The following is a 24496-nucleotide window of genomic DNA, read 5'->3' on the forward strand; positions in this document are numbered from 1 at the left end:
CTGTAATCAGGCGTCGTAGCACAACCGGGGGCATTCGGCCACCCGGTTGGGACCCCAATAATGAAGCATGACACCAACTCGGTTGGTGTGTGAGGGGTCTTTTAACAAACCCAGTGGGTTCCAAACACTGCCTACCAGTGATAGTGCCACACATAGATTGGGTTCGTCCATCACTGTTTAACATATATTACACAGGGGATACGGATGCCCCCATTCCTTCCCTTGGTCTCCCATTGTTTTCGACACGCATATATATATATGACCGCAACGCCATAATCAAAACTAACGAACAAGTTACTTACCTTCGGTAACGATGTATCTGTAAGAAACATTAGTTAGTTAGATTCCTCACCTTAGAATATCCCCAGGCGTCAGACTGGATCCGGAAGATTTTTCGTCAGCAATACCCCTTGCGCGTCGCTAGGCGTCGTCTGCGGCTCCGCGTCCGTCGTCGGCGTCGTGCGCCAGGATGACGTCGTCGGAGTACTTAGACGCCGCCCTCGCGCGCTGACGTCAGTTCTTGTACATAGCCTTCCGCGCCAGGAACGCAGAGCCATGCAAAGACCGACACTGGTGCCAAAAATAAAATCTAGGGGCCTGAAAAGGATAACCTTAACCCTAGATGTCAGTTCGCAGAACGGGGAGGATGGGTGGGTCGGTGAGGAATCTAACTAACTAATGTTTCTTACAGATACATCGTTACCGAAGGTAAGTAACTTGTTCATCTGAAAGAAACACGTTAGTTAGATTCCTCACCTTAGAATAGATACCCAAGCAATACCATCCCCGGTGATGGGTCTGCGAACCAAGATCACACCAGAAAGTCCTGGAGGACAGAACGGCCAAAGAAGCCATCCCTCCGGACTTGGCTGTCAAGGCAGTAATGCCTGGCAAACGTGTGTAGCGAAGCCCACGTTGCCGCCTGACAAATGTCCTGCAAAGGGACACCCCGTCCCAAAGCAGTAGTAGCCGCTGTGGCCCGAGTAGAATTGGCGCGCAGCCCAACAGGAGGGTCCTTTTTTGCCAAGGAGTAACAAATTTTGATGCACAAAACGACCCACCGAGAGATGGTCCGTTTGTGCACAGCTTTCCCCTTCTTAGCACCCACGTATCCAACGAAAAGTTGGTCGTCCACCCGGAACTACTTTGTGCGGTCCAAATAAAAGGAGAGCGCACGTTTTGGGTCCAGACGGTGGAGCCTCTCTTCCTCTTTGGAAGGATGCGGAGGCGGAAAGAAGGTGGGCAAGGTGACAGACTGCCCAAGATGAAATGGAGTCACCACTTTCGGAAGAAAGGAGGGACGAGGCCGAAGGACAACCTTGTCCGGATGAACAGAGAGAAAAGGAGGTTTTGAAGATAAAGCCTGGAGCTCACTCACCCGTCTAGCCGAGGTGATGGCCACCAGAAAAGCAGTCTTAAGCGTCAGCAGACGAAGAGGACAATTATGAAGAGGCTCAAAGGGAGCACACATTAGAAATGTGAGAACAAGATTCAAGTCCCACTGAGGCATTACAAAAGGGACAGGAGGGAACGTGTGAGTAATGCCTTTTAGAAAGCGTGTAACCACAGGGGACTTGAAAAGAGAAGGCTGGTCAGGAAGCCGCAACAAGGCAGAGATGGCAGCAAGATAACCTTTCAGGGTGCCCAGGGCAGAGCCCTGCCGGGCCAAAGAAAGAAGAAAGAGGAGAACCTCAGAAAGAGGGGCGGAAAGGGGATCCACAGCCTTTGCTGTGCACCATGCCACAAATTTGTTCCACCGGCAGGCGTATACCGTCTTTGTGGAGGGACGCCTGGCTGCCAGAATGATATCACAGACTTCAGGAGGCAAGTCAAATGGCATCAACTGTCGCCGCTCAATCTCCACGCATGGAGGTGGAGGCTGGACAGGTTTGGGTGGAGGACAGTCCCCTGCTGCTGCGACAGAAGATCCTCCCGAAGGGGCAGACGTATCGGAGGATCGGTCAACATACTGAGTAGCTCGGGATACCAGTACCTTCGTGCCCAATCCGGAGCCACCAAGATGACTTGGGCCCGGTCGTGCCTGATCTTCTTCAGCACTCTGGGCAGAAGTGGTATAGGCGGAAAGGCGTACAACAGACCGCAACTCCACTCGTGACGAAAAGCGTCGCCGAGCGAGTGCCGCCTTGGAAATTCCAACGCGCAGAACTGCTGACATTGCGCGTTCTCTTCGGTGGCGAATAGATCTCTCCCCACTGCTGAAAGAGACCTTGCGCCACTTCGGAGTTCAGACGCCATTCGTGATCCATCATGCACCGGCGGCTGAGTTCGTCTGCTCTGGCGTTCAGAGAGCCCGCCAGATGTTGAACCACTAGGGTGACGCCCTGGTGTACCAGCCACGTCCAGAGGCGCAGGGCCTCCTGACAAAGGGTCCACGACCCCACCCCGCCCTGTTTGTTGCAATACCACATGGCGGTGGTGTTGTCCGTGAACACCTGCACAACACTTCCCCTGACAGAGGGAAGGAAGGCTTTCAGTGCAAGTCGGATCGCTCTCAACTCCTACAAGTTGATGTGGAGGCGAGACTCCGCCGGAGACCAGAGGCCTCTGATCTCCGCCTCTCCCATATGGCCACCCCATCCCAGGAGGGACACATCCGTCACTACGACATGCTCAGGTTGGGGAAGGGAGAGGCTTCTGCCCATGACCCAATCGCAGTCCGTGAGCCACCACTGCAACTGCTGTGCAGTGCCCTCCGAGATCAAGACATGGTCGGACAGGTTGCCGTGATGCTGGGCCCACTGAAACTTCAGGTCCCACTGCAGAGCCCGCATGCGCCGCCTGGCGTGATGCACTAGTAGGATGCAGGAGGCCATCAGCCCCAGAAGCCGCAACACTAGCCTGACCGAAACCTAGGATAGAGGCCGAAAGATGGGAATCAGGGCCTGTATATCCCGGACCCGCTGTTCCGGTGGATAGACCCGGAACTTCGCCGAATCGAGAACCGCTCCGATGAACAGGAGCTTCTGAGAGGGACTCAGGTGTGACTTCGGCACGTTGATGGAAAACCCGAGCAAATGCAGGAGATCCGCCGTAGTCTGGAGGTGGGAGACGAGTGCCTGGGGCGAGCCCGCCTTCAACAACCAGTCGTCGAGATAGGGGAAGACTGGAACCCCTGATCTGCGCAGATGAGCTGCGACCACCGCCATCACTTTCGTAAACACCCGAGGGGCACTGGTAGACCGAAGGGGAGCACGGTAAACTGAAAGTGCTCTTGGCCCACCGTGAACCGCAGGTAACGCCGGTGGGCCGGCAGGACGGGGATGTGGAAATATGCGTCCTGCAAGTCCAACGCTACCATCCAGTCTCCGGGGTCTAGGGCAGCTAGAACCTGAGCCAAAGTCAACATCTTGAACCTTTCCTTCCGGAGGAAGGCATTGACGTTCCGGAGGTCCAAGATAGGGCGTAGGCCCCCTTTGCCCTTCTTGGGAACCAGAAAGTAGTGGGAATAACAACCACAACCTACTTCTGGACTCGGAACGCGCTCGACGGCCCCCTTGGCCAAGAGAGCCGAAACTTCCTCGTGGAGAAGATTCAAATGATCCCCCGAGATACGGTGGTGCTGCGGTGGCATGGCTGGAGGGGTCGTCTCGAAGGGGAGGGAGTAGCCCCTTCGGACGATTTGCAGCACCCACCTGTCCGATGTGATGGACCGCCAGTGGAGCAGGTGATGGCGAACTCTGCCGCCCACTGGCGTGGAATGGGCCTGAAAGCTCGGACTAGGAAGGCTTTGAGGCGGATGCTGCCGGGGTGGATGTGGGCTGACCTCGTCGTCCTCCAGAACCGCCTCGGCGGAAACCACGTCCGCGACCGTGCGCAGGTTGGTTCTGCGGCTGGTGGCTAGGCGCACGTGAGGAGGCACCCCTTCCTTGGCCACGAAAGGGGCGAAAGGCGGAAGATTGCGACCGCGGGGCCGAGAGGCCCAAGGACTTGGCCGTAGCCCGGGAGTCCTTAAAGCGGTTCAGCGCACTGTCCGCTTTCTCGCCAAACAGGCGAGTGCCATCAAACGGCATGTCCATGAGAGTGCTCTGGACATCGCCCGAAAATGACGTGGACCGCAGCCAGGCGTGACGTCTAAGCGCCACTGTGGTAGAAATGGCCCTACCCAGCGAGTCCGTGGTGTCAAGCCCACAACGTATAGCATGTCGCGCGGCATCCCTCCCATCGGCCAGAGCCTGGGTAAGTCGTGTCCGGACCTCCTCCGGACACAGGGGCAGCGCGTCCTCAACCGCATCCCACAGAGAGTGGGAATAACGGTCCAAGAGACAAGCGGTGTTCAAAGACCGCAGGTCCAAACTAAGGGAAGAGAACAGCTTCTTGCCAAACTGTTCTAGTCTCTTGGAATCCCGGTCCGGCGGGGCGGTCGGGAAAGAGGATTGGGAGGTGGAGGCCTGGATAACCAGGCTCTCAGGGGTAGGGTGTTGGGACAGAAAACAGGGGTAGCCCGGAGCAGGGCGGTGGCGCCTGGCGACGTTCCTGTCCACAGGGGGAACTGTGGAGGGCTTGGACCAGGTGCCCTGCAGAACGTCAATGAGGGCCTCATTGAATTGCAGCAGAGGCTTAGTGGAGCTTGCTGCAGACTGAAGCACCTCAGTAAGGACGTTAGTCCTCACAGCCACGGCAGGCAGCTCGAGCCCAAGGGCTGCGGCCGCCTTGCGCAGCACCACAGAGAAAGCAGCGCCCTCCTCCGAAGCCACAGTCGGAGGAGAGACAAATCCAGTGTCTGGAGAGGTATCCAGGCCACTGGCCTCCCCCAGTTCATCTGCCCAGTCCTGGGACAGTTGAGCCTGAGCGGCCATAGGATCCTCGGATCCCTCCCAGTGGTCCCCATCATCCGACTCCTGGTATAGAGGAGAAAGTAACGGAGCCGGGCGGTAGACATAATGTGTCTCTAGCGGCGCCGATCTCGGCGTCCATCGACGCCGGACCGGCGCCGGGCCCGGAGTGGGACTGAACTGGGGCACGACGTCGAGCGGAGTCGACGTCAGGGGTGGTACCGGTGTCGACGCCGGCGGAGGAGGCGTGACGAGGTTGACCGGCGTCGACGGGGACTCGAGAACGGGTCCCTCGGGCGCTTGCGGCATCGAGGCCGGAGCCGTCAACGGCGCCGGGGCCGGAGCCACCGGCAGGCAAGGCAGCCCAGTCGGGTCCGCGGGGCCCGAAGGCGCACCAGCGGGCGCTGACGGCGGAGCCAGGTTCCTCATGGCCGAGAGGAAGGCACTGACTTCTGCCGGCGTCGCGTTAGTCCCAGGGACCGGAGGGTATGGGGACGGGCGCGGCGCCTGCGGCTCCGCCGGAGCCGCGGGGGTGGAACCACCCTGACCCTCGGCCGAGTCGCGCGACCGGCGAGGGGAGTCTGAAGAGCGATGTCGCCTCTTGGACTTCTTGGAATGCTTCGACTTACCCGAAGACTTGGATCCCGACGACCGATGGTGACGTCGGCTGCGGCTCCGCGACCGATCCTTGGACCTCCTCCTGGACCGGGATCGAGAGGCGCGCGGAGCCGAGTGGCGAATCTCGAGAAGCTTACGGGACCGCTCCCGTGTAGCCTTCGAGGTCAGGGCCTTGCAGTCCGAACACGACTCCGCGTCGTGATCGAGGCCCAAGCAGTAAAGGCACCGGCGGTGATGGTCTGTAACCGAGATCAATCGGTTACAGTCCGTACAGGCTTTAAACCCAGGCATCCTACCGGCACCGGTGTCAAAAAACGATCAAAAAGGATCAAAAAAGTTAGTCAAAAATTGACTAAAGGGGTAGCTCTCCCGGATCTGCGCTTACTGGCGCGGAAAAAAGAAGAACTGACGTCAGCGCGCGAGGGCGGCGTCTAAGTACTCCGACGACGTCATCCCGGCGCACGACGCCGACCACGGACGCGGAGCCGCAGACGACGCCTAGCGACGCGCAAGGGGTATTGCTGACGAAAAATCTTCCGGATCCAGTCTGACGCCTGGGGATATTCTAAGGTGAGGAATCTAACTAACGTGTTTCTTTCAGATAATGTCACGCAAAGCCGAATGGAGCCATCAGACGGCGTGCAGGGGCACTGTGCATGCAATAGTTTCCAGATCCAGCCTGACACCTGGGAAATTAAAAGGTAAGGAATCTGCAGCTAGAAGTCTCTATCAGATGTTTGGGAAGCCCCTGAAGCCAGTAGTATTCACATATGTGGGGTGACGTGGTCAGGCATTTCATGCAGTACCGTGGAGGACCTTAAACTCGCACCTGGCACTAAAAAAGGTTACTGGGCTTGAATCCACATGTCTTAGAAACAAATACGACAGTGTTGTAAGGAATAAAAATGATGAAAAAGCACTTAATGTAGGTATGTGCTGTCTGCTGCAAGAGCATCACATCATCTGATGTTGATTTGGCTCTAGAGGAGGTGGTCCTACCATTAAGGGATTTTTAGGCATTTTATCATCGAGTCATCAAACATGTTGGATTTCTCACACATTGGCATCAATAGGAAAGTCTATAATGACATTTCTATTTTTCTCTCTGTTGTATGTTATTATTAAAATAATGTACCCTATTCAATTGCCACATTAAAACGCATGTCATGCAATGCTTGACAAAGTTTGATTCCTATTTTGTTACAGTACAGCACTTACTAATGTTTCAGCCAACTGAATATTTTCAGAAAGCACAGGTCTACGTCATAATGCAACTGTTTAGCAATAACTAAAAGTGTGGCCTGCTTTATTTATACCCCAAATCACTCCTAAACAGTGAATCAACACAGATGAAAATCAACAGGACAAGTAAAGGGAAGATAATACAGCACTAAAAGACCTTAGATAACCCATAACAATTACAATACCTAATTTAACTCAGTGATTAATTTACATTACCTTGTTGTTTTGAAAAAAGTTCTTTGGCTTGAATGAAAACAGGAAAGGCTTTTTGTAGTCAGGAGCGTGCTTGCGGTGAACGTCATCAGCTTTGTACTGTAACAACCGTCCAGTTTTATTCACCATCCAGTAAGGACAGTGAAAAGCAATGACCAATTGTCCGATAGAGTATTTCATATGAACAGCAATATCTAAATCGTTCTTCTCTGTTTCAGAGACAGAAGTTAAATTAATAAAACTAATTTCAGGCTGATTACTCTTGATGTTGTACGTCCCTTTCCAATTCTGATCCAGATAGTTTAGCAACTGAATTGTCAACTTCGTCTGATCCAGAATAGCATTATGAATCTGGACTGAAGAGCCATCCTCCAAAGTAAGTGTACTGTTATCATTTTCCTAAAAAATAGACATAATATATTATACATATTCAACTCAATTGCAAATTATTTTAAACTGCATTAATTTACCACACAGAAACACGGAATCAACCATGCAAAAATTCTTGGAGAAAATCATTTCTTGTGTTACGAATATTTGTGAACAGCACAATTTGCCACCGAGATCACAGATCAAAAAGGGGTTTTGCACTATTTTCACAGTCCTCTTTTAAATGTGAAATAAATCCTTGTTTGCCTTGGTTCACGCAGTTCTGAAGCAGGCCATGGTTGTTTCACCTTTAAAATCCCTTCTATATCCCCAAAAATATGATTACATTTCAGATCAAAATCCCTTCTTTCTGTGTCTTCCAAGACCGTTAGGGGGAACAAACAGTAGGTCCAAAACCTTTAAAGAACCCAGACCTGAAGATATGCATACTAATTTCAAATTTCCATCCCAAATCCCTTCTTTCTCTACCTACCAACATCACTGACAAAAGAGGTAAACACCCAAATATTTATGGCACCCAGACCAGATGTAGTAAATTCTTTAGTTCCAGCCCAATAATGATTTCTCCAAGCACTTGGTATTAAATCTGTGCTTTTCTGCAGCACTGGATGTCCTCCATCTCCTTAAGTTCCACCTCTGATCCTGCTTGATCGGTCATGTGTGATCAACACAGTCAACTATTCCATATTTTTGGCCAAACTCCTAGAGTAAGGACCTAGGCTTTATTAAATACTGCTCTCAAGTAGTTGCCCTACTACTCGCATATTGCTCCTTTTTTTCCCTTGTGTGCATTGCTTCTCAGGGGTCTTACCCTGGCCCTACTATTTTTACTACCTATGCTGCCCCACTTCCTGTCCTTATTTTTGCTTGAGGTGTTCTTTCTTCTCCTTTGCCAACAACACTCAACCAAAACAAAATAACTCCTTTGAAAGACAACCTGACCACTATGATCTATGAGTTCCAAGGTTATAAGGTGTCTACTTCTTCTAGTGCGTTTGATGACACATACTAGAAGTAACAGATGTTCTGGCTAGCCATCCACTAAACTAAACATTAACATGAGGACCCCCTTCTGATTTCAGTTTCAAAGTTTGCAACCTGGCATTGCTTGCCTATGAATCATACTCTCTGGTCCCTTAAGCTAACAAGGACTTGGAAATATTTTCCCTTCGCACTTTAAACACTAGTTCTATGAATCATTTCCTTTTGACTTCACTATGCTAGTATAAGTATAAGTGAACAGACATTAGTATGAGTATAGGTGAACAATTTATTGATAGTGCAGGGAATTCCACAGCTAACGGCTATACTATAGTTACTTGGAATATAGCTGGACTGGCAAGCAAAAAGGACACGTTGGGCTGGGTGGATTTTATTAATAAACATGACAATGTGTCTACAAGAAACTTGGGAGTATTGATCATGTTTATTTTGAAGGGTTTGCTTCTTATGATTTATTAGCTACACCCTCTATGGCTGGCAGAGCGAAGGGTGGGCTGTTAATCCTTCTGTCAAATAAATTGCCTTTGGTAGTCATAAGGGTAATCAAAGTAGGATACCACTTGCTGATACTGTGGCTGCATCATATAGACGGTTGGGATGTCTTACTTATTAATTTTTTTAATAACATTTTTGACTCAACTCGTCACAGAGTAGTTATTGATTTAGAGAGGGAAATAGATAATCTGTTTACAGCAGTAAATATAAACATTGCTATTATATGGGTCGGCGATTTTAATACTCCAATTTGTACACTGTCCATGACTAAAGTTTGTGAGTTTAGGAGTGATGAAGGGGATGATTGTATACACTTCCATCACAACATCTATAGGGATACCTTAAATATAGTTTTGGCGAAATATGACCTTGATTTAATGCAATGTGCACAGGATGGGTATGGGAGGGAAATACCAATCTTCACTAGAAGAAATGCCAATACCATGATCGATCATGTTTTAGTATCTTCAAATATTGAACATCTATGTTCTACCCCATGGATTGACAAATTGTTACTTAGTGATCACAGAACAAGTTACTTACCTTCGGTAACGATATATCTGTAAGAAACATTATTTAGTTAGATTCCTTACCTTAGACTATCCCCAGGCGTCCGGATGGATCCGGAAAGATTTTGTGTCAGCAATACCCTTGCGCGTTGCTAGGCGTCGTCCGCGGCTCCGCGTCCGTCGTCGTGATCGCCAGGATGATGTCTTCGGGGTACTTAGACGCCGCCCTCGCGCGCTGACGTCAGTTCTTGTACATAGCTTTCTGAGCCAGGAACGCAGAGCCATGCAAGAGACCGACACTGTTGCCATGAATCTAGGGCCCTGAAAGGGATGACCTTAACCCTAGATATCAGTTCGTAAAATGGGGAGGATGGGTGGGGCGGTAAGGAATCTAACTAACTAATGTTTCTTACAGATATATCGTTACCGAAGGTAAGTAACTTGTTCATCTGAAAGAAACACGTTAGTTAGATTTCTTACCTTAGAATAGATACCCCAGCAATACCAACACCGGTGGTGGGTCTGCGAACCAAGATCACACCAGAAAGTCCTGGAGAACGGAACGGCCAAAGAAACTGTCTCTCCGGACTTGGCTGTCCAGGCAGTAATGCTTGGTAAACGTGTGCAGTGAGGCCCATGTTGCTGCCTGACAAATGTCCTGCAAAATGACTCCCTGTCCCAGGGCAGTAGTAGCCGCTGTGGCCCGAGTGGAATGGGCCCTCAGCCCCACAGGAGGTTCCTTCTTAGCTAAGGAATAACAGGCCTTAATGCACAAAACGACCCACCGAGAGATTGTTCGTAGCCAATAAAGAGTTGGTCGTCCACCCGGAATTGCTTTGTACGGTCCAGATGGAAGGACAGCGCTCGTTTTGGGTACAGACAGTGAAGCCTCTCTTCCTCTTTCGAGGGATGCGGAGGCGGAGGCGGAAAGAAGGTGGGCAGTGTAACAGACTGGCCGATGTGAAAGGCAGCTACCACCTTAGGGAGAAAGGAAGGACAAGTCCTGAGAACAATCTTGTCCGGATGGACACGAAGGAAAGGAGGCTTAGAAGATAGAGCCTGGAGCTCACTCACACGTCTAGCAGAGGTGATGGCAACCTGGAAAGCAGTCTTAAGAGTCAGAAGACGAAGAGGACAATTATGAAGTGGCTGAAAGGGAGCGCACATCAGATAGGTTAACACAAGGTTCAAATCCCACTGAGGCATTACGAAAGGGACAGGAGGAAACATATGAGTAATGCCTTTAAAGAATCGAGCAACAACAGGGGATTTGAAAAGAGAAGGCTGATCAGGAAGCCGTAAGAAAGCAGAAATAGCTGAAAGATATCCCTTGAGGGTGCCCAGAGCAGAGCCCTGCTGGGCCAGGCAAAGAAGAAAGAGGAGAACCTCAGAAAGAGGGGCGGAAAGGGGATCCACCGACTTTGCTGTGCACCATGCCACAAATTTGTTCCACCAGCAGGCAAATAATGTTTTAGTAGAGGGACGCCTGGCTGCCAGAATGACATCACAGACTTCAGGAGGCAAGTCAAATGGCATCAACTGTCGCCGCTCAATCTCCACGCATGGAGGTGAAGGCTAGACAGGATCGGGTGGAGGACCACCCCCTCTTGCTGCAACAGAAGGTCCTCCTGAAGAGGCAGTCGAACCGGGGGATCGATTGATAGACTGAGTAGCTCGGGATACCAGTATCTTCGTGCCCAATCCGGAGCCACAAGGATGACTTGGGCCCGGTCACCCCTGATCTTCTTCAGCACTCTGGGCAGAAGCAGTATAGGCGGAAAGGCGTACAACAGACCGCAACTCCACTCGCGACGAAAAGCGTCTCCGAGCGAGTGCCGCCTTGGAAATTCCAACACACAGAACTGATGACATTGCGCGTTCTCTTCGGTAGCGAATAGATCTAACCAAGGCTCTCCCCACTGCTGAAAGAGACCTTGCGCCACTTCGGAGTTCAGACGCCATTCGTGATCCATCATGCACCGGCGGCTGAGTTAGTCCGCCCTGGCATTCAGAGAGCCCGCCAGGTGTTGCACCACCAGGGTGATGCCCTGATGTACCAGCCATGTCCAGAGGCACAGAGCCTCCTGACAAAGGGTCCACGACCCCACCCCGCCCTGTTTGTTGCAAAACCACATGGCAGTGGTGTTATCCGTGAACACCTGCACTACAATTCCCCGCACAGAGGGAAGGAATGCCTTCAGTGCAAGCCGGAACGCCCGCAGCTCCAATAGGTTGATATGGAGGCGGGACTCCGCCGGAGACCAGAGGCATCTGATCTCCGCCTCTCCCATGTGGCCCCCCCATCCCAGGAGGGACGGAGCCGTCACCACTACATGCTCCGGTTGGGGTAGGGAGAGGAATCTGCTACTGACCCAATCACGGTCCGTGAGCCAACACTGCAACTGTCTTGCAGTGCCTTCTGAGATCAAGATGTGGTCGGACAGATTGCCCTGATGCTGGGCCCACTGGAACTTAAGGTCCCACTGGAGAGCCCTCATCCGCCACCCGGCGTGATGTACCAGCAGGATGCAGGAGGCCATCTGAACCAGTAGCCGCAGTACCAACCTGACCGAAACCCGGGCTAAAGGCTGAAAGATCGGAATCCGAGCCTGAATATCCCAAACCAGCAGTTCCGGAGGATAGACCCGGAACTGCGCCGAGTCCACTACTGCTCCGATGAAAAGGAGCTTTTGGGAGGGACTCAGATGCGACTTCGGCATGTTGATGGAGAACCCCAGCAAATGTAGGAGGTCGGCCGTAGTCTGGAGGTGGGAGACGACTGCCTGGGGAGAGCCCACCTTCAACAGCCAGTCGTCAAGATAGGGGAAGACTGGAACCCATTGTAGGAGAGTAGGGTCTGCAATCCTATGATCACCCAGATTTTTTGCTTTTGCTTCATTGGTTTACGACTTTCCCCGGCTGCGGGCCTGCCAATCAGACCTACAGCCTAGCTGTTCTCTCTCGAAATTAACACACATGTACATTAGGTGCATCCACTAATTGGAACTGGGCCGCCTTATCAGTCCCTGTATCAGCATACCACAGGTATCCAGGGCATCGGTGTACCCAGGGCCTACCAGGGGCTGCAGCATGTATTATGCCACCCCTGGATGGCCGCCCAAATCTGACACAACTGGCTGCACGACAGCTGGGGCAAGGTGGTGTAATCACCCGTTGCTGTAGGTGTAGTATTCCTATACCTAACCCTAAAATGGACGCATGGATTCCTGTCAGTCACTCCTATGGCAGGCCTTATCAATCCTGAAGGCAGAGTGCTGGGAATCATGTGAGATGGTGCTCTGGCGCGAGCTGAGCCCGTCGACGGCTTGCGGAACCAAATCCTAATAGCCGTTCCATGGTGACGCGGGCCAACTACCTTGAAGTGCATTATAATCCTCGCGGTTATTTGCTAACTTTGGCATCGCATCACCCAAACATGTCGAGTAAGGTGTCATACGAATTGGAATACGAACCCCTCGCCAGTTCTGGCGACGGGGTTAGCATTCCACCCTTCTAGAGGGACACGACATGGAAGTAACCTTGAACCCCGGTTAAAGTTGACTCAAGCCTCAGCATCACAAGATGGATGCTGCCACCAGACACAAGTCTGACCTCCTGCTGCTGGGAGACCTTCCAGCGAGGGGAGCTTGGACAAAGGGTTTCCTGTCGAGGGCGGTGTTAGCACCATCCCAGACAGGGTTTGTGTATCCCAGGTAGGCAGGGCTGAAAGGAAGGTGATTGCAAGTGGCACCCCGGTGCTCACTGTGCATAGCCCGGCTCAAACCAGTTTCGGGGGCACACCAGCCCCTGAGCTGGGGCGAAGCCAGACAAAGGATAGGGGTGTAACCACCCCCCTCCTGGTCCCACCCATAGGTAGGACCTAGTCACGGGCCAGCCCCTTTTTCCTAGAATAAAGGTGGGAGCGGGTCCCCTTCCCAAATTGGATAATTCTGAATCTTGAACTACTTTCCACGAAAGGAACTCTTGACTATTTCTGAAGACTCTCCCTTGTGGCTAAGGAGTGGCCACCCTGCACCAGCAGGCACCACCTAAGCGCTTGCGGTTTGCTGTACGTCTCTCCCACGGATCAAGACTGCCCAGCTCGACGAGACCCGGGTTCCCTGCCATCTCTGACCTCTACCTACATCGTCAGCCCAGCTGAGATTCGTAGGTGTGACGAGACCTGCGGGACCGGCCATCTTCAGAACCTGCACGACGCTTATCTAGCACGCCCACCGAGGGACCCTCGAGTGAGTGCACCTAGGGTTTGAGAAGCCCTAACCCTGAGCAGCTCCAGCACCGAAGTCTGCCTCCCCAGCATCCACGAGATCTGCGTGGGGGCCCTTCTGCTCCTTGTTGCTCACCGCGTTGTCCGGCCACTCGCCGACCGGCTTGTGGCCCTCTTCACGACGCACCACGACAGACTTTCATCACTGGTCTGGTTGCTCCAGACTGGCTCTTGCTCCCCTTCAACAGAGGAGTACATCGGACCCTCCTGGTCCACTCCCGACGCCATCTTGACTCCACCGCGTGGGTTTGCCACTGCCAAGACCTGCTGCCCCATTCCTGGGCCCAGCATCATCGACAGCAGACACCTTCGTGGGACAGCTCGCCCTCCATCCTGGTCGCCGCCGTGCCTCCTGGTCCGAGGAACAGCCGAGTCCGACGTCATCCACTCACCTGGTCGAGGTGACTTCAGCCGGTACCTTCCTGGTACCCACACGATCGCTGGCTAGCGGTTGAGAACTGAGTCCCCTCTGCTTTCAGGTTTTCTTCATCACCGATCCAGGCTTGGATCTCTCTGAACATCAACACTGGTCGCCTGCCAGCAACTTCTTCTTTCAGGCTCCTGAGACTACAACGAGGACTCCCGACATCTTGCTGAACCCCACTAAGCCGCAGCCTCTGGGCTAGGTAACTCGAGCATCTCGGTGCTCCATCGTAGGTTCACTCTACAAGTGTCCAGTTCCTTTTTCGTTTAGTCCCACTGATCGGATTCCTCCGGAATCAGTAACTTTAAACTATCTAACCTTTCCCATTCCACTTGCAGTGTAAATGGTTTCGTGCCCTTCGGGCATTTGTGTAAATTGTGCAACCAGAAGTATTTTCATAAGAGTTTTGTAGTGTGCTTAGCTCCCTGACTCATAAAGAGCCAGGGTAGTCTTGTTATAAATAAATATCCTTTATTTTCATAACAACTTGTGTGGTGCCCTTTCACTTGGTGTTCAAGGGGTATATGTGATGGTAAACAGCTGGCTTAACACGCCCTCTAGAGTTTAGCCTGAAGACTGCTCTTGTCCACGCTACTAGGATAGCTGGTCTATAAGGTTGACTTACAACCAATCATCAATAAGGGTCGTTTGGAATGATACACAGTGATCACTAGAATAGTGAGCACTACATATCAGGCCAACTTCTCACAGCCGGTCCCACGTCTCTCGTCGCCTCCACGGATCTCAGCTCGGCTGTGGATGTGGATCAGGGTCGGAGAAGTCTGGAAGTCAAGGCTCTGGTCGGGCTCTGCAGTCGGTCCCTCGTAGAACTTTAGCAAAGCAAAGGGTAGTCTCTTGATGGTGCCTGTTTGCACAGGGTAGCCACTCCTTGGCCACAAGGGAGATTCTTCAGTCTTCTTCTTCCGTCGAATATCGAAGGTCCAGAGTTTCTGTTCAAGTTGCAGGTTCAGGATAATCTAATCTCCTGGGGCCCAGCTACCACTCTTATACTAATCTGGGGGGCTGGGTTGCCTGCTAGGTCACGCCTTATGGGTGGGACCAGGGAGGGGGGTGGTTACACCCCCTTCCCTTTGTCCAGTTTCGCGCCAGGACGGGGGCTGGAGTGCCCCGGCACCGGTTTGAACTGGACTATGCATGGGACACCTTGTGTGCCCCAGGCAGTGTCTCGTTTTTTTCATCCCTCCCTGCCCCAATACACTAAGGCCTGTCTGGGGTGGTGCTCGCACCTCCCAAGGCAGGAAACCTATTGTCCAAGCCTTCCTTGCCGAGATCACTCCCAGCAGCAGGAGGTCAGACTTGTGTCGTGGCAGCAGCATCCATTTTGTGATGCTGGGGCTCTGGTTAACTTTAACGGGTAAGTAGGTTACTACATGCCTTCCCCCTTTAGAAGGGAGGGATAATATCCTCATCACCCGAAATGGGTTGGGGGTATTATTCCAAAGTGTTAGACACCTTACACGACATGTTTTGATAAAGCCAAACCATAGTTACCATAACCGTTTAAGATTATAAGGCACTTTAAGAGTATATGGTAGGCTATATCATAGAACAGCTATAAAGACATGGTTCCGAAAGCTGCAGACAGGCTCAGCTCATGCTAGAGCACCATCTCACATGTTACCAAGCACTCTGCCTCCAGGATTGTTAAGGCCTGCCATAGGAGTGGCTGATAGGTACACATGTGTCTATATATAAGATAGGTATAGGAATACTACACCTAAGCAAGGAGTGATTACATGACCTTGCCCCAGCTGAGTGATCAGCCAGTTGTGTCATAACGGAAGGCCAGGCCAGGGGTGGCATAATACATGCTGCAGCCCCTGGTAGGCCTAGGGTACACCTATGCCCTGGGTACCTAGGGTACACTGTACAGGGGCCAATAAGGTGATCCTATCCAAATGGGTTATGCACCTAAAGTACATAGTATTAATTTAGAGAGAGAACAGCAGGGCTGTGGGTCTGATTAGCAGGCCCACAGCCACATCTAAGTCGAAAACCAGTAAAGCAAAAGCAAAAGACATATTGGCTATGGGGCCGCGAAAGTGAAAGTGATCGCGATCAAACATCAAAGCGGCCGAAAGTGAAAGTAATCGCGGTAAAAGGAGGCGCGCGCGCCCGCGCACATGCACTGTAGCTCTAGGCTGGCCTGGTAGCACATTTTGGAGCCCTCTCAATAAGTCTCGCCAGACCAGCGCATGCGCTGGGTCAGGCGAGACCTAAAAAGTGGGGGTGAACATAGAAAGCAGACCCTACTCTCCTACAATTTGAACAAGGACGGCTGATCCGGCAAGCAAAGGAATGCTGACAAAGCCGATAAGTATCCCTTTACAGTGGCTACAGCAAAACCTTGCTGAGCAAGAGAAAGGGCAAACTGCAGAATGTCAGATAAACAAGCCCTCAAAGGATCAATTGACTTCTCCCCACACCAGAGCACAAATTTAGACCACCTATAGGAATAGATAGATTTGGTGGAATGACGTCTGGCAGACAAAATTACATCTACAACATCTGGCGGGAGAGAAAAAGAATTCAGGTTGCCCCGTTCAATCTCCAGGCATAAAGGTGTAAGCTCTAGAGGTGGGGGTGTAGAACCTGCCCCTCCGACTGCGAGAGGAGGTCTGCCCTCAGGGGGAAGACGGAGCGGAGGGCACGAGGAGAGGTGGAGAAGATCCGTATACCACACCCTTCTTGGCCAATCCGGGGCGATCAATATAACTTGGGCCCGGTCTTGGCGAATCTTCCTCAGAACCTGAGGAATCAAGGGTATGGGAGGAAACACGTAAAGGAGTTGTGAGCCCCAACTCAACTGAAAAGCGGCCCCCAACGCTCCCTGCATCGGATACTGGAGACTGCAGAATGAAGGGCAGTGAGCGTTCTCGTGAGTGGCAAACAGGTCCACCCGAGGATTTCCCCACATCCGAAAGACGTGACGAACCACCTCTGGATGAAGCCTCCACTCGTGGTCGGCGGAAAACTGCCGACTGAGACTGTCTGTACGTACATTCAGAACTCCGGCCAGATGATTTGCCATCAGACAAATCTGATGATCCTGAGCCCAGGACCAGAGATGCAGAGCCTCTCTGCAGAGACAAAGAGACCCCACTCCTCCCTGCTTGATGACATATCACATTGCGGTATTGTTGTCCGTCAGGACTTGAACCGACTGACCGGGAAGGGAAGGGATAAAGGCCTTGAGCGCCAAATGTATCGCCCGCAATTCCAGAAGGTTGATGTGAAGCAACCTTTCCTCTGGAGACCAAAGACCCTTGATCTCCAGATCCCCCAAATGAGCACCCCACCCTAAAGTGGATGCATCCGCTATTACTGTGGCCACCGATGGAGGTGGATGGAAGGGCTTTCCTTGAGACAGATTGCCCTCCATGCTCCACCAAGACAGATCCGCTGCAGCTTCTCCGGAGATCCTCACAGACTCCCTGAGATCCCCTTTGTGCTGATACCACTGCCTGCAGAGGCACCACTGGAGGGCCCTCATGAGCCAGCGTGCATGGTTGACCAACAGAATGCAGGAAGCAAACAGACCGAGCAGGCGAAGGACCTTCAGGACTGGAACAACCGCTCCATTGTAAAACAAGGGAATCATTTCCTGTATGTCGAGAATCATTTGTGGAGGTGGGAATGCCCAATACACAGTAGTGTCCAGTAACGCCCCTATGAACAGGTTGCGCTGAGAGGGCACCAGGTGAGATTTGGGTATGTTTATCGAAAAACCCAATTTGTACAACAGCTGAGTTGTAACCTGCAGATGATGAAGCACCTTCTCTGGCGACTCCGCTTTGATCAGCCAGTCATCCAGATAGGGGAAAAATCAAATCCCCGACCTTCTGAGATGGGCTGCCACCACTGCCATCCCCTTCGTGAAGACTAGAGGTGCAGTAGTAAGACCAAACAGAAGGACCGCAAACTGATAATGCTGCGACCCCACCGTAAACCGGAGATACTTCCTGTGCGACTTCAGGATGGGGATGTGGAAATGCGCATCCTGCAAATCGATCAACACCATCCAGTCCTCCTGATGCAGCGCTTGAAGCATCCCTGACCCCTCTCCTGCTCTGGAACCACCTCTATCGCATCTTTTTTTTAGTAATGTCAGGACTTCCTCCTGCAGGAGAAGACGGTGGTCCTCTGAGCAAGCCCCTTGACAAGGAGAGCAATTTGGAGGAAATTCCCGAAAGGGAAGGGCGTACCCATTTTCTACAAGATTTAGAACCCAAAGGTCTGTAGTAACCGATTCCCAATCTTGTAGAAAATGGGTAAGCCGGCCCCCCACAGGACCAGCATGATCCAGAATGGTGGATCTAGGTCTGCTTTGCAGTGGTGGGAGGGGCTGAGGAGGAGGAAGAGGAGGAGGAGGAGAGCTGACGACCTCGAGTGCGACCTCTGACTCTGCCTCTGTAGCTCTTATACAGAGTGTTTTGCTGCTGTTGCTGCTGGGGCTGTCTGTAAGAACGAAAGGTTGACCTTCCGAAGCCCCTGTACCTCTTGAACGAACCACTTGGCTGAGATTGAAGGCCCAAAGATTCAGGCGTGGCCTTACTCTCTTTAAATCTTTCAAGCGCAGCATCCACTTTCTTGCCAAAAAGGCCAGAGCCATCAAAAGGCAAGTCCAAGAGCGTTGACTGGACATCAGGGAAGAATTCTGAAGATTTAAGCCACACACTCCTCCTGGAGGCAACATAAGATCCCATGACTGTTGCAACTGAGTCAGCTGTATCCAAGCCACTTTGGATCACCTGACGTGCCACCGCTTGGGTATCCGAAAGGACCTCATTGAAACTTATCCTATCCTCTTCTTACAGCTTTGGGGCTAGCTGCTTTGCTGAGTCCATAAGAGCATGGATATATCGGCCCAAAAGATAGATGGCATTTGTTGATTTAAGGGCCATGCTGGCAGAAGAGAAGACCTTCTTGGCCAACTGATCCAATTTCTTTGCTTCCCTGTCACTCGGGATTTGGGGAAAAGAACCTGATGACTTTCTGGAACAGGCAGCCTGAACCACCAGACTCTCCGGAGATGGGTGAGATGTCAAAAAGTCTGGGCCCCCCAGAGCTGCCCTATACCTCCTGGCAATAACTTTAGAAACTGCCGGAGCAGAATAGGGCGTACGCCACACCTCCATTACTGGCTCTATAATGGCGTCATTAAAAGGAAGTAAAGGCTCCGAAACAGTCGGAGAGTGCAGAACTTCTGTTAGGATGTTAGGCTTGAACTCTGCAGAAGGCAACTGCAGATCTAAAAGTTCAGCCGCCTTCTTTATAACAGCATGGTATGGTGCTGCATCCTTTGAAGAAGCATCAGAAGGAGTAATCTCCCATTCAGGTGATAAGTCCAGGCCACTAGCCTCCTTCAATTCATCAAACACATCGTCCGATTCCATAAGCTCACCTTCCTCCACTTCCTCCACCAAGTATCTCTGTTCATCCAGCACCCTTTGGGCCCCCTCCTAGACCTGATCCTCACAACCGGAGTCGGCGGCGCCGTGACCGAATCCGACAGCGCCAGAGTCGAGCGTGGATCCAATGGAACAGCCGGCGTCGAACGAGGTCGAGTCGGCGCCGGTGAAGAGGGGAGCAGCGTCGATGTCCTCGGTGCCGGTAGATGCCAAGACTGAGTCGCTGGAAAAAATGGCATGAAGGGAGCCTGAGGATAAGCTTAGGGAACTCCCAAACTGAAGGACATAGGACCCATAGGACCCGAAGGTGCACCAGAGGGGTACATGGCTCTGGAGAAGACTCCATACATCGCATTAAGATAATGAGTAGGGTCCTGACCTGGTCCTGGAAACGCAGGATATTGTTTAGGCATCACTGGACTCGGCGCCGACGGTGGAATCAACGGAGCCGAAGGCTAACCCGGAGCAGGAGGTTCCTCACACGGAACCGGAGACGAAGCCGGAGCCGGAGATGGAGCCGGCATCGGAGATGGAGCCGGCGTCGGAGATGGAGAATGTTCCGGTGAAGCCACAGGTGACGATAGGCCAATAGGAGAATCAGGAACAGGCGAAGGAGATACAAAGTCCTTACGGCGTCGGGAGGGCGACATCGATCTCCGAGCCGCATCCCTATCCGAGTGATGTCGAGATGAGTGCCTCTTCTTTTTGTTGTGCTTCTTAGACTTAGAAGCATGCCCCGAAGTCTATTTCGACGCCGACCTCGATCTCGACCTTCTCCGGCCTCTTTTTTCCTTCTTCATCCTTGCGATGAACAATTTCGCTTCCCTCTCCTTAAGAGCCTTGGAGCTCATCTTGCGACAGCAAGAACATCCTTCCACATCATGGTCCGAAGACAGGCACCACACGCAGTCTTCATGCGAATCCGTTATCGACATGTGTTTCCCATATTCTCGACAAGGTTTAAATCCAGACTTCTTCGTCGATATTTCAGTAGAAGAAGAGAGAGAGAGAAACCAGCTGAAAACAAAGTAACAAGAACAGCTACAGAGAGAGAGTCACGAAATCCGTTGGCGTCGACAACGAGGAAAAAAGGGAACTGACATCATCGCGCCAACGAGGTCTTCTTATGGAGCCGGTGACGTCAGCGGAGTCGCGAGCGGAGCCGTGTCTCTGTGACGTCGTCTTCGACCTCATCGGCGTGGAGTGCTACAAAAGTTTCCGAATGTTGCTTGCGCAAGGGATATTCACAAGGTGAGGAATTCACTGGCAGATGTATCCATCAGAACAGCAAGTTACTTACCTTCGGTAGCGATTTATCTGGTAGAGACATAGTCTAGCCGCAGATTCCTTAACATAGAATATCCCCAGGCGTCAGACTGGTCTGGAAAATCTTGCGCACCAGCACCTCCGCGCGCCGGGGGGCGTTGCCGTATGGCTCCGCCCTGACGTTGTCCATGGACGTGACGTCAGCGAAGCCATGTATGCCCAGCCCCGGCACGCCGACATCAGTTTTCGTCAGAAGAGTTTTCCGCTTCAGGACGCGATGCCACCACCAAAAACTGTGAAAATATGGGAAAAGTGTGCAGAAAAGAAAAAACAAGGTTTGGTGAAAAAAACATCACCATAGAAACAGTGCGTGTCACCGTATATTGTAAACTGAGGGAGGGAAAAGAACAGATCACCACTCTGGGAGGGACCCCTACAATAGTTAAGCCCAAAACCTTCCCCGGAGGCACGCGAACCATCACAGCAGCCGGCAGAAAGGCTGAAACCACAATATATGACAGTGAAGGACAACTGTAGGAGAGTAGGATCTGCTTCACATGGGTACCCCCACTTTTTGCTGGTGTTTCACTGTTTTTCGACTTTAGTCTGGCTGTGGCCCTGCTAATAAGGACCCCAGCCTAGCTGCTTCCTCTCTAAAATGTTTTCCATGTACATTAGGTACATATCTAATTGGATTCTGGAGTGCCTTATAAGTCCCTAGTATATGGTATACTATGTACCTAGGGCATAGGTACCTCAGAGGCCTACAAGGGGCTGCAGCATATATTATGCCACCCTGGGAAGCACTCCAAAATGACACCACAGGTCTGCTACTGCAACCTGGGTAAGGGTGTGCTTCCACCCCTTACTGTGATATAGGCTACCTACATCACTACCTTATACAGACACATATAAACCTATAAGCCACTCCTATGGCAGGTCTTGACAATCCTGAAAGCAGAGTGCTTGGTTTTATGTGAGAGGGTGCCCAAGCATGAGCTGAGCTCCTCTGCAGCATTCCGAAATACTTCCTTATGCCTGTTCTGTGATACAGCCATACCATATACTCTTGAGTGCATTATAACCTCGCGGTAAATGCTAACTTTGGAATGGCTGCATCAAAACATGTTGTGTTTGGTGTCAAACGCTTTGGAATACTACCCCCCGCCAGTTCTGGAAGCGAGGGTAGCATTCCACCCTTCTAGACATATTCACACTGGCTAAACCTGGTTCTTTCAAAGCCCTGGCATGACAAAATGGATGCCACAGACACGGGTCTGGCCTCCTGGTGCTGGGGGAAACTCCGGCAGGGGAGGCCTGGACAATAGGTTTCCTGTCACAGGGAGGTGTAACCACCTCCCCAGACAGGCTGATGTGTATTGGGGCAGGGTGGGTGCATTCACAGAATGCTTTTGAGACACTGCCTGGGGCACACAAGGTGTCCCTGTGCATTGCCCAGTTCAAACCGGTTGCAGGGGCACTCAGCCCCTGCTCTGGCACGAAACTGGACAAAGGGGAAGGGGTGTAACCACCCCCACCCCAGGCCCACCTATAGGTGGAGCCTTAGAGTTAGTCCATCCCCTAAACTTAGTATAAGTATAGGAATCCAGTCCCTAGGACTTTAGATTACCCTGGACGAACCTCTGAAACAGATATCCTGGACCTTCGACTTTCCATCTCAACTAGAAGATGGAAGAAATCTCCCTTGGGGTCAAGGAGTGACTCCCCTGCTTGGCAGGCACCAAAGATGCAACTGACCGGTCTGCATTGCTGAAGCTCCTGCCGGACGCCGAAGTCTCTGCATCACCAGAGGTGGATTTCCAGACTTCCCCGAGGCTACCCTGAGTCCACAGCAAAGCTGAGGCCCGTGGCTATCGTGGGTAACATGGAACTGTGACCCCTGGACACCGTGAACTTTTGCAGCAACAACACCCTCCTGGTCATCCTCGAAATTGTGCTTTGGGCTCCGAGTAGCCCCAGCCTTGAGCACCTCCTGCACTGAAGATTGTTCGCCTCCACTCCACGAGTGACCCGTGGGCCAGCTCCAAGTGTGACCGCTCGAGGCTCCTTCGCGATCACTAGCCCGTTGGCTAGCAGGTCCCCACGAAGGCAACTCCACTTCTACTTGTGCTTTTCTGGTTGCTCCAGACATGCTCTTACTTACCCTCGCTGGGGGAGTCCATCAGACCTTGCTGGTCTGCACAGCAGTCCTTTCTCTGATTTCCTGAGACTTGCCGTTGCCAAGGCTTGTTGGGTCGCCGACACCGCAGCACTCGACAGACTTCGTGGGACAGCTCGAATCCGGCTCGTGGACTTCGTCGACGCCTCCTGGACCTCGTGGCTGAAGAGTCAAGACACCCATCAACTCACCTGAAGCACCCGACATCTGTGGGCATTGGTCCATCCTGCCCTCGGTCACTGGCAAGTGACCCAGACTCTGTCCCCTCTGCTTTCAGGTTCCTTCCATCCTAGATCCAGACTTGGATCTCTCCGGACACTTCTCCTCTTCACGGCAGCAGCAGTTCTTTGCAGGCTTTCATTGGAATCGACGACGCGACCCGACACCAAAAGACACCTATGCAGCCGGCTTCCCTGGGTGAGGTAACTCAAGTACTCCGGTACTCTCGAGGGTGCTAGCCCTAGAACTGTCTAAGTACAAAAGGGTTTGGTTCTAGTTCGATTTGAAGTGTCCCTGATCTTTCAAATTCCAACCGCGACATTCCCCATAGAAAGTAATAGGAACCCACGGTTGTGTTTCCACACTGCATACAGTTCCCATGGGTCCCCTGTGTCACTACCTTGGGTAGTTCCTTGGGGTCCCAGCGATTCTAGAGGCAATAGGCACACTGCTTATTACAGTCGTGTTTGTTATACCACTTTTTTAGTATATGGTTTGGTACGCCCCTAGGGCCCAAACATGTATTTATGCTTTTACTGATGCTTAAACATTTGTAACTAAAGTACTTCAAACTCCAGTCTCATAAAGAGACTAGAGGGGGGTGATTTCTCTTAAATACATAGATTTTGAATATATACCTGGTGTGGTTGTCTTTTCATTTGATCATTCAAGAGAATTTAGACTGGTAAAACAAGGTGCTTTAAATTCCTTCAAGACTTAGCCTGAAGGCTGCTCTCCATAGCTACCACTAGGATAGCTTTCAATAAAGGTTGTCTTTAACCTATCACCATAAGGGGTTGTTTGGACTGATACAAGGTGCCCACTAGAACTAGTGGACAGCATATATCAGGCCACCTTCTCACAACAACCAGTCCAGAACCCAGGAGCAAAGACAAAGTACCATAAAGCGTCACCCAAATGGAGACGTCAGATCCGAAAAATGGACCTGCCGAATGCAGCATTGTCAGAGACTGCAACCGCTAGATTGCAGGGGAGGCAAGAGAACTCAAGCGGTTGAAGAAGATAGAAGGAAAGAATTAGACTCACATCGGACAACCCAGGGTAGGGTTGTAAATGACACATTACACATGAGCATACCGTCCAATCACAAGAATGGGCAGAGCAGAGCCCCGAAACAGAATGTAGCTTTGTGAGTCGGAGTGAAGAGAAGACGTCACCCCGCAGAGGAATAAAGCCACCTAAAGGGAGGCGAAGGCAAGAAGCCCAACCTGAAAAGATTGTCGCAGGACGGGAAGGACGGGTGGGCATTAAGGAATCTGCGGCTAGACTATGTCTCTACCAGATACATCGTTACCGAAGGTAAGTAACTTGTTCATCTGATAAGAGATGTCTAGCAGCAGATTCCTTAACTTAGAATAGATACCAAAGCCATTCCCCTAGAGGAGGCGGGACTGCGACTGAACCC

The 24496-nt window shown here is 51.7% G+C and overlaps 1 protein-coding gene across 3 annotated transcripts in view; it reads right to left on the reverse strand.

The window, feature by feature from the left end:
* VPS13A (vacuolar protein sorting 13 homolog A) overlaps window positions 1–24496 on the reverse strand; it is a 2314464-nt gene that overhangs the window by 1001186 nt on the left and 1288782 nt on the right. For all 3 annotated transcript variants that reach the window (XM_085633365.1, XM_085633382.1, XM_085633374.1), the window contains one exon: window positions 6870–7265. In XM_085633365.1, coding sequence (XP_085489491.1) covers window positions 6870–7265 — 396 coding nt within the window. The remainder of the gene's footprint in view (window positions 1–6869; window positions 7266–24496) is intronic.

This window comes from Triturus cristatus, chromosome 2_1 (assembly GCF_964204655.1).
Source record: "Triturus cristatus chromosome 2_1, aTriCri1.1, whole genome shotgun sequence".
Classification (NCBI taxonomy): domain Eukaryota; kingdom Metazoa; phylum Chordata; class Amphibia; order Caudata; family Salamandridae; genus Triturus; species Triturus cristatus.